At 40.8% G+C, this 11173-nt stretch overlaps 1 protein-coding gene across 2 annotated transcripts in view; it reads right to left on the bottom strand.

The window, feature by feature from the left end:
• Positions 1 to 2565: 2565 nt before the first annotated feature.
• Positions 2566 to 11173, bottom strand: part of klhl28 (kelch like family member 28) — an 8831-nt gene continuing 223 nt past the window's right edge. Inside the window, exons 2-7 of one of the 2 annotated variants that reach the window (XM_086050257.1) lie at positions 9017 to 9277; positions 8282 to 8919; positions 7750 to 8193; positions 6081 to 6289; positions 5064 to 5257; positions 2566 to 4982 (exon numbers count right to left, since the gene is read on the bottom strand). In XM_086050257.1, the coding sequence (XP_085906383.1) occupies positions 5094 to 5257; positions 6081 to 6289; positions 7750 to 8193; positions 8282 to 8919; positions 9017 to 9277 (1716 nt within the window). In that variant the 3' untranslated portion in view covers positions 2566 to 4982; positions 5064 to 5093. Of the gene's footprint in view, positions 5258 to 6080; positions 6290 to 7749; positions 8194 to 8281; positions 8920 to 9016; positions 9278 to 11173 lie in introns of both variants that reach the window. The other variant, XM_086050256.1, reaches the window with a different exon arrangement.

Below are 11173 nucleotides of genomic sequence, written 5' to 3'. Positions count from 1 at the left end.
TTGTTCATTCCAAATATTGCATTGTCATTAACAAACCCCCTTGTAACAGCTGTGATGGCCCCAGGAAGTTTTCTCCCATGGACGGTCTTCTGCCATGGACCCCCATCCTTTGTCATTCACAGTGGGAGTGAGAGGCCTATGACCCTCATCATTTGGCGTGATGTCAGCAGCACAGGTACCATACTAATACCCCACTTTTCCACTTTATTTGCAACATAGAGAAAGGTACGCGTTGTGTGTATATTTTTCTGTTTGCCTGTCTCAGATACAAGTAACACTAGTATGACGATACTTGTTCCACAGTATACTTTGTTTCAGTACATCACTGTGCTAATGTACTGTATAATATTGTAATGGAGGGGTTTGTAGGCCTAGTATTCAAAGTATTTTTACTTATTTTTACTGTACACAAGTGCTACATGCATACTTTTTTTTAACTTGTTCCCTTTTTTTACTATATGTACAAGTGCTAAATGCACAGCTATTTTGTTATACAACATGCATTTAGCATGTCCTGAGCATTGTTTTCTATTTTTCTATGTAGTGTTTATTGACTGCTCAGTAGTGTTTTTGTTTTTATTTTGATTGAGTCAGGGGCACAATTTGACAACATAGTTCAATTTGATTTGAACTGATTTCAGGTGAGGGTTCAGTTTTGGGAATCAATTAAAATGTTTTGGGTAAACGTTGGATTTTTGCAAGAGTCTAAGTTGTGGTGAATGTATGTTGAAAATTGGGTTTTGTGTTCACAGTTTAGAGACAGGGATAGCAGCTTCAGAGAAATGTGTCTTAGCAATCGAGAAAAGCTGTAAGATAGACACTTTGACCACCTAGCATTAAATTCGGAAGATTAATATCTGCTATTCCCGTAAGTACACACTAGAGGGCGACACTCTCATCAACAAGGAGGGGGGGGTTGACGGCTTCTAAGTGGATGCACGTCTAGCCCTCCTGTTCTCCCTTTTAGTCTACAAACTCTACATCTTCCATGGCGTCGAACAGTGAATACACCACTCCTGCAATTTCAAATTAGCAACAGCCGCACTAAACTTCTTTTGCAATTATTTAATTATTGACATAGGCAGACAGTAATATCGCTCCTCCAGTTGGCTTAAAGACTGCCACTATGTGCTAAAGTTCTTATTTGGATAGAATGGTGTATTATAAGTTGCATCACATATGAACAAATGAAAATACTACTAAATAATGCGCATTATAAAAACACAGCCTCCTGCCAAACTTGATTCTGAAAATATATCAAAGATGGTATTAAATGGAAATCTATTGTGCTATGTTTTGTGAGTAAATATTGATTTGGACAGCATGTCGAGGATGCACTTCAGAAAATTCTTAAAGGTAAACTTGTAATTCAATTTACACTGTTTTGGTGTTATTTTGTCAATCATTTCCTCCCAAAAAAAACACTTTTTAATTTTATTTATTTTTTTTTTAGCAAACTGTCCTTTCTTATAGACAATACCGTTGGCGTTTGGTGGAATCCTTGTAACTCCAAAATACTAACTTTTCAGGAGACCTCAAAAAAAGTTAAGCCATTAACATCGTCAGCTACAAGACAGATATCCATTTTCAACACTTGAGATTTCTCAATAATTTGTAAAAAAAAAATTAAAAAAAATAAAAAATAAAAATAGCACACACAAATGTGGACTGACCAATAGTACAGATTTCACATACGTTTCGGCCCGACAACAGAGTGGGTACGGAAAGGATTCAGACCCCTTGAAACTGTTCACTTTCTGTTCTTGCCGCCATTTGCCAAAATCAAAAAAATTATTCTCATTAATGTACACTCAGCACCCCATCTTCACAGAAAAAAACTGAAATGTTTGTGTATTTATTTGGAAAAAAAATGAAATACCATATGGTCGTAAGTATTCAGACACTGTGCTCAGTTTTGAGTAGAAGCACCTTTTTGAGCTAGTACCGCCATGAGTCTTCTTGGGAATTATGCAACACGTTTTTCACACCTGGATTTGGAGATCCTCTCCAGTTCTGTCAGGTTGGATGGTGAACGTTGGTGGATAGCCATTTTCAAGGCTCTCCAGAGATGCTCGATTGGGTTTAGGTCAGGGGTCTGGCTGGGCCAGTCAAGAACGGTCACAGGGTTGTTGTGAAGCCACTCCTTTGTTATTTTTTAACAAAGGGTTTGAATATTTATGACCATATACAGTATTTCAGTTTTCTTTTTTCAAAAATTTGCAAAAATCCTACATTTGTTTATTTTTTTCTGTCAAGATGGGGTGCTGAGTGTAAATTAATGAAAAATAAAATGAACTTTTATTTAGGCAAATGGCTGCAATGACACACAAAGTGAAAAACTTCAAGGGGTCTGAATACTTTCCGTACCCACGGTAGTCTTAACGGCCTCCTCTGGCCCATTTCAAATATTTGAGCTGGAGTTTGCAGAACGTGAAATTCATTTAAATATATGTGACACTCCAGCACCTATACATAATCCTGTGCAGGATAAGCGGTGTGGAAGGTGACATGACACATGGCACAAAATACTTTGCATTCTATTCCACATATAAGAAAAGCAAACCGTACCTTTTAAGGCAGGCATTTATTTTAAAACTGGGTACAACTGCACCTCACAGACTGACTACAATGTATGCAAAATGGATTTCAATCAAAAGTGGAAGGCTACTGTTGCTAAGGTTAGCTTGTATTCCCAGTATCAATCCACAGGATAGTTACGTTCAACACCATCACCTCCAGTCGCACAATGGGAGTGGGAAAAGAAAAAAAAAAAGCAGAGTGGTCATTTGGCTAACACTGACATCAGTTTCAAAAGGTTTTCCTTTCAAACACAAACGTGCAAGTGGTCGTCCATCAAATTTCTTTGAACAAGCACTTTGGTGAGAGCGGTGGCAATGACATTAGTTAGGCCACAAGTGTACAAACTCAGGTGTAACATCCTTTTTCTTTTTGCAGATTCACGTTTGCAGATTTACTATCAGTCTCACTCCAAAAGCAGTTTGCGTACACTTAATAAAAATAATTTAAAAGAAAACAACATTGTGATTAATAGACATGATGGTAGCAGCACATAATTACGCCTGCGTAATTTGTGCTGCCCATTCTGAAAAGGTGTTGACAAGGTTACAAGACATGAAACAAAAACGTAAATCACAAATACAGTATTCAATCATCTCTTTCTAAAATATAACGTGTTTGAAAAAAATGGAGAAAAAAAATCAAAACTATATCAACCCTTATTAAATTTGCACTGGATCCAATTTAAACTCTCTCATTTTAATAGTTAAGCAAAATGGTTCATTTATCATATCAAGGGCAATGTGGAAGAGCACATCCCCTGGCTTGTTAAATGTAGCGACTATGGGGGGAAAAAAAAAGTTACTGTTGTTGTATACCTGAAACAGTCTGTTTGAATTTACCTCTACCTAAAAAGAAACCATGAATGGAATGTACAAGTATGCACATCAAAATGAGGCCTACATCATTAAGTGGCTTTTGATCAGACATTAACGGCCACAAGTGTCAAATGAACACATGCTCAGGTACAGCAATAACAAGATTGCCTTGGCTTTTTAAAGACGCACAACTTAACATTTGTCTTATTGCATGATTTAAATGCCATTATCGTAAATGCACATATGCACATTTTACAATATGTATCCAAGTGGGCGTTAAGTGCAACTCGGAGCTTGCAATCAAAGTATGTCAAGTAGACTTAAACATTAACACCACTTCCATTATTCTAATGGGCACGCCTGTTTGACAGCTTGACTGGATTTAATGCCACAATGCAGAAAAAAAACAAAACTTGAATTTGAGGAAAGATGATTTGGCACTTTGCAGTATTTGTAACCGGCATCATTCTTGGATGGGGAATGCATTTAAACCTGCGGGTGGGGCAGCGAGTCTAGTATCTCACTTGGAATGCCTGTTCTTCGGGGGGGGGGGGGGGGGGGGGGGGGGAGAGTGGGAGTGCGTGAGCTTCTCTTTCGGTGCTCTTTGTATGGGTGGGTGCATGTGCTTCAACAGATGACCACCTAAGATCGTTATAAGGAGCAGACAGAGGTTGACCCAGTTGTGCGAGGCAACACAGACCCGCATTGAATCCTAAATATAGCACCAGTTGGCATTGCAGACAGACCAAAGGGTGCACAGAGGGTCAGGTTCAATAAAGGAAGAGAAGCAAGAGCACAACGTGCCTTTAAAGATGCAAGAGGGGCGAGAACAGAGAACGTAGATATGCGACACCTCTTCACGCACATACACACAGGTGACCCAGTGTGATAAAACATTTACAGGCGATGCACTAAGGATATATTCATATCTATATATTTAATTTAGACTATTTACAAGTGAGAGAAACGCAGCCCTTGTTGAGAAAATATAAAGAGTTAAATTCCTATTTTTGTGAAGCACATATTGTGATGCAGAACCTCGTGTCAGCAAGCACGAGCATCTGTTCTGCATGCAGACGCTAGACCAAAAACAATCCTATCCGACATGCAGATACCCCTTAAGCATACACACGGACACACACCTACGTGGCCAACAAACATTCATACGACTACACAAACTATTGTTCCGCAGCAGTTGAACACATGGTCCTTGTTGCAGCAGGGGACATTAGAAAAAAAACATTGAACTGATTGATGGCTAAAGAAGGGGGAAAAGGTTTGCTCAAGTACAAGAATTTTGAAACAAAACGTGACAAATTTCCCCATAATCCTCTGGGAAATGGCTCCTAGTCTTCATTGTGGTCCAGCAGACAGAGCAGACATGCCCTCGTGGTCGTAGCAGCAGCCACTGTCAGCACAAGAAGGCAGCTCTTCATCTTCTCTGCAGACAAATCCCCAACGCCCCACTAACCAGCCAGCAAGCTAGCCTATCACATCCAGCTATCCATCCATCCATCCATCCATCCATCCAGCCAGCCAGCTTCTTGTCCACTGCTACTCATGCTGGTGTTTGGCAATCCTTTGCACCTGGAGGATGAAAAGGACGTAGGGACGGAAAATGATTCAATGGGGGGAGGAATAAAGAAATATCTCTGAGTTCAAGTTTACTCTTTAGGTGCTTGCTGGCTGGGCCATGGGTCAAAGGGATGTCAGACCAAAGTTGCAGCGGCAATAAATCATGCCGCTCGAGTCCAACCAGCTGTCTGAGATGGGATCATAGCGTTGGACAGTGTTCAGGTAAGATGATCCTGAGTGACCTCCCACCACATAGAGGTAATTGTCCACTATGGCAGAACCTACACCTGCAAGACACAATGATATCAGTATATCCTGAAATAATGATGAACTTGACACAATTGAGTCACAAATTGACATAGGCTACTCAGTGTTAAAACCTGGGCTTGTTTAATTGAACACTGACATACTCACAGGAAGCAATGACTTAGCCTGTTGTATAAATGGCAACGGGTGGATGGATACACAGTTTTTAGGTACCTTCTGCTATCGAATGGAAGAGCATTTGATTGTTCTATGTCGCTGGCATAGATAGATGATCTAAGACATGTAATGAAGAAATTATTTTCAGACAAACTAAGTGGAATGGTATAATTTCCAGCGGCACCTATGATCATCTCTTACAGCACACTATTGTGCCACAGCACCCTTGGTGGGACCGCTGGTTTAAGATCTTGGATATACAGTAATATGTGCGCAAAACGTTAAGTCAGGTTAAAAATACTAAATGTCATGGCTTCATCATATTGTCAAGAGACACTATGTGGCCCATGTTGCAACCTCAAATACAGGTACGATTATAAATGCATTAAATGTGAACACTACCCTAAGAAAAACATGAACGCTGTTCTGGACACACCAATGTATCACTCGCATTCCCCCAGTGGAAGCAACCATTCAGACAAAATTGAAAAGAAATCACTTCGGAAAAGATTGCTCATGTAACTTAATGTAATGTTTTCAAATCAATGTAGTATATACTCGTTTCATTGGCATGTCGAGGGTGTTTTCTGGACATCACCTCACAATTGTCCAAGTAGGAATTTATGGTTCCACTTGACTTGAAAATATACAAACGTCATTTTCAACTACTGTATGATATTCACTCACCGGTGCGTGGATCATTCATCGGTCGACAGGCTGTCCACTGGTTCTGGTGTGGATCATACCTCTCGATGCTAGACAGGTGAGAGACTCCATTGTGCCCCCCCACAACAAATATAAAGCCAAGCATGACGCCCACGCCGAAATTGATCCTCTTGTCTGCCATGGGGGCTACCATTTCCCAGGCATCTTTGCTAGGGTCGTACCGCTCCACACTGTGAAGAAGAGGCATAGTTAACAATTACTAGTCATCCGCTAGACAATAGCTGTTAAGATAAGTAAACTACCACGGCCTGGCATTTCTGTCGGCCCTTGGCAGAGGGCAGTACTCTGAGTGCTTTTGTTTAACCTGTACCAACATAGTTTGCAGTCCCTCACAACACTAGCCTAACATCAGTACGTCCCATACAACATCAATTTGGCGCTGTACAAATCGATGAAATGAATCCCCCGAAGACACACTGGAACACTGGCAATCTGGGATTGTTTTGCATGAGGCAAGTGAACAAAAGCCATTGGGAGAAAGAGCGGAAAAAAGCATCAGTCCCCAGAGAGTCGCTGCCCAAACACAAACTCCCGAAGGCTTTCAGGAGTCAAGGAAACGAGCAACAGAGACGGTGCTTACCAGAGAGCCACAGCAACGGCACTCAATGAAACTTCAGCTTCCACTTCACTTTTGACTTGACTCATAAACAAGCCCCTGGCTATTTTCTAAGCAACACATGACATCCCGCGCTTTGATTGCTAAAAAAACAAAACACCAAACTCTTCAGAGAAAGACTGTTTGTTCGTGTGACTTCCTGGCTTCAATAAAGCAACTTGAACTTCTTATGATGGGTATGCATTCATCCACAGATTTTCAATTTTGGTGCGCATCCACAGATTAAGGTTATTATAATGTCCAATGGGAGGAAAACTGTTTAAATGTATATATTTTACCCTGAAGTAATTGCCCAATCAAGTGGAGACTATTTGAGCTGTTTAATTTATTCAAGTGTCATACTCAGCAATTAATTGAGGCATGGCGTCTTATTAAAGTGGATGCCCCTATTCGCGGAAATCAGAATCATGCAGTCAAATCTCATCCGATCTGATTGCACTTTACCTCATTTAGATAAGAGGCTGGATTACGGAGGACAAATATTTAAGCCGTGACAGGGATCTATGGTCTCAGATCAATTTATATTTGTAAACATGTTTTAGACCAAGGGTCACCAAGCTTTTTCAAGCAGAGAGCCAATTCTTGGGTACTGATTAATACGAAGTGCTAACAGTTTCAAACACATTTCTGAAATAACACATTTTTGCTTAAATTTCTTTTAATGACATTATATGCTATTATTAATTAATTGTACAAATTTACGTGAAGACACTGATCATCTTAATTATTTCTCACAATTAAGAAACAGGTAAATGACAACATGCAACTCCTTATTCCTACAAATCTACGCCAGTGCTCACATTTTCACTTCAGATTATCAGTTCTACAACATTCCTAGGAAATCACAACACCTACGGACATTTTACAGTCTTCAGCGGACATAACATATATGCTTTTGGAATACAAAAAGTTGGAATACTTGGAGAAAAACAGTGCAAGCACGTGGAGAACATGCAGCAAGCCCGCATCCGAGCCCTCAAACTCAGAACCGTGAGGCAACTAAATGAATGGTACCTGTTCATATGAGCCGGTCCATATCCTCCAATGGCATAAACCATACCATCCAGCACAGCGGTGGCAAAGCAGCTCCTGGACTTGGTCATTGGTGCCACAGGCTGCCACTCCTTCAATTTGGGGACATACTTTTCCCCTGACTGGAGGTAATATTGGCCATCAAAGCCTCCCAGTGCATACAGCTCTCCAGCCAGGACCACCACACCAAGTGTGCTGCGACACTCGGCCATATGCTCTACTGAAGACCAGGTGTTACTTTCAGGGTCCCAGCTCTCCACTGTGCTTTCGTGCCTCCTATAGCTAATGCCCTGTCTCATGTGTGTGGCGATGCCTCCCACCACATACACCTTGTGGTCAAGCACTGCCACTCCAAACTCATACCTGGGAACGCTGAGAGGCGCTAGTCCTATCCATGAATCGGTCTGAGGGAAATACATTTCCATGCTGCAAAAGAAAAGCGGATTACACGAGTTAGCTATACTGCCAACATAAAACAGGTAAGAAAATGTAACTGTTACCATTCCGTTATTACCTTTCTAATGTGGCAAATAGTCCAGCCTTGCCTCCTACTGCCAGCAGCACCTTTGGGGCACACCTTGGTCTTGCAGACAACACAGTCTGATAGGAGAGTCTATGCTCAGGCATAAAATGATATTTGAGGGCCTCGTTGAGCAAGTGCTTACATGCGTGGTCATCTCGTATGAGATGGTTGGCTTCATATAAACGAGTGAGAAATTTGACGCTGAGGAGTGGAAGCCGTACGCAGTGCAGCAGCTGAGCCAAATGCTGCTGTCGTTCCGTTACGTCATATTTAATCCACGACTCCAGAGCGTAAAATACCGTCTCCTCCGTTACCACCTTAAGGCAGTCATTGGACACAATTTCATCCAACTCTGCCCTCGTCAGCTCAAAAAACTCTTCAGTCTGACAGACTTCCTCAAAATTCTCACAGATGAACTTTGTGGCAGCCAGGCACAGATCATGACAGCCATACGTCTCTGCAAAGCGAGAGATGCCGATACAGTTCCCAGCATCCAGCTGGCTCTCCAGGAAGGAGCAGCACTCCTTTAGTACTAGCTTGACCTGGAGTAGGTTGGCTGCCGGTAGTAAAGATTCCACAGTTTCCTGGGAGATGAACACTGTGCCAGTGTAAGCATACTCAACAATGGCCTACACGGGGCGAAAAAAAAAAAAAAAAAAAAAAAAAGAGTCACAGAGAAAAATGGTAGGAAAGTCAATTGATTCATTTAACCGGCTTCCATCTTACCTGCAAGGCGGTCTCATCAATACACTGGAATTCAACCTCAGCAGTCTGCTTTTCTGACAGGTTACCTGTGAACATGGCCTTGAAGTAGGGACTGATGCTGGCCAGCACTACTTTGTGGGCATGGATTTTGGCGTCACCCACCCGCAGCACAATGTCACATAGTTCGTGATCCTGCCGCAAGAGCTGGAGGCCTTGCAGCAGTTGTTCAGAATGCGGCCGTGTGAGACTGGCAAACATAGAGGACTGGTCCTGCTGGTCCATCTGAAAGCAGAATCACAATAATTAGTGTCATATTGACAGATTATCTCCACTAGTACAGTACTACTTAATTTACTGTAGCAAATATCCAAGTAAAACTCAAAACTATGTAAATGTCCTGAGATTATACACCTTAAAAAACAAGGTAACATGCCATGTAAAATTAGATACAAGGGGTGGGCGATGTATATCGTCCTTGATATTATTGCCAGAATTGCTTTCATGATGTGCAATTTTACATTATCGAGTATTAACACTGTCTCAAAAAAAGACCCTTAAAAAAATAAAGAGGTCTACTGATTGTATGCAAATTAGGAGGAAGTGATGTTGTTTATTCAGTGAATCAGCATGCATGTCGAGGGAACACAACATATTTTCAAATATGGATGAGTCTACATCCCCAGGCGGGAAATAATTTGGGATTTTACAAGACTGACATCGGTCACAAAAAAAAAAAAAAAAACACTGTAAGATGTGCCGAAAACGGTCGCCATGAAGAGTACTTGTGTTCAAACACGAACCATGTGAGGGATTAAGTGACTTTGCGGCTCCACAAGCAAGACTACCACAAAATTTCTTTGGTGAAGCCGAGAAAGTAAAGTTGAGCATCAACTTCTTGAAACCCTCGCACACGCACTATAACATTGAACCATTGCACCATTGAACGCAAGCAAGCATTGGCGAGACATCACTAACGCCGCCATCGCTTACATTTTTGTAAGCGGGTAAAGTTGGCCGGATGTTCAATTCAGTTCTTAAACCCTCATACTCCGCATCATAGCTACATATACAACTATATCACATGTACTATGCGTATGAAACTATCTGTCAAAAGTTGCTTTTGTTGTCACTTCAAATGTATATGCAATAACGGCACTAACAGCTGTACTTCTCTTACCGTCTGTGTTAAGGTCCGTCCACAAATTACATCTTCCGGAGTAACATATGTGGCACAAATCACCACACATCAAATAAAATATTTTAATTCTGACGCTGGAGTAGCTTTTGCATACTACACATCAAACTTTGCAGCTATATCTGTGATTAAGGAGAAACTGGATGAAATATACTGTCAGAAATATTCTCAAAAATCAATGAAAACACCTGGACATAATTTGAAGTTCTTCATTGTTAAATATTGCCATAGAACATCGTATATATTTTGTATGAAGCAATTTTAAATTTAAACAAGAGCTGTTGTTCAGAAACGATGTTCATCCATAACTGTTTTGTGATGCAAGTGCAGATTTACAGTATTTTCTTTGTAGCATATAATCAATTTATCGTTAGAGCTTTAAAAAAAAAAAAAAAAAAAGACTTTTTAGCCCATATCGTGCAACCCTATTAAATACACAATATGTATCAAGGAAATGTGTCTCGTTTTCATAGATCGATAGTTAGGTTAAGTGCTGCCATCACCCAGAGCAGTTGTTTAGGTTTTAGAGTAGCATGATCATCGAGTGCTGAAGAATGCAACCCTAATGACAGGGAACCTTTTTTTTTGTAAAACGTCTAAAGCTGCAGCGCGTGTGTGACATTCTGTCACAACCGAAAGAGTAGTGCGTTTACTGACAAGGGCTTCTACAGGGTTTGCGATATATTTCCATAGTACTGGAGTGTCATGACCAAAACCGTGCTAGCTCCCTCTTAGCGTCACATCAGCTAGAGCGCTAGCTAGCATAGTCAACCCAAACACCGCTAAATTAAGCACGAACACATTTCTGAAGGCAGCATGTTAGTATTTACATTAAAATGCCAAATTGTAAAAAACATAACATTACAAGAAAGAAAACTGAGTCTATTTTATTACTGTGTTTCGTGGAATTGCAAAAAATAGCTGCTAAAAATAAACATGGTTACTAGCTGCATCATTGATTGATATACAGTAACATGGCTGAC

The sequence above is a fragment of the Filicampus tigris genome, chromosome 13 (assembly GCF_054856515.1).
Source record: "Filicampus tigris isolate MCC_2025a chromosome 13, RoL_Ftig_1.0, whole genome shotgun sequence".
Lineage (NCBI taxonomy): Eukaryota > Metazoa > Chordata > Actinopteri > Syngnathiformes > Syngnathidae > Filicampus > Filicampus tigris.
This window is presented reverse-complemented; position numbering and strand designations above follow the sequence as displayed.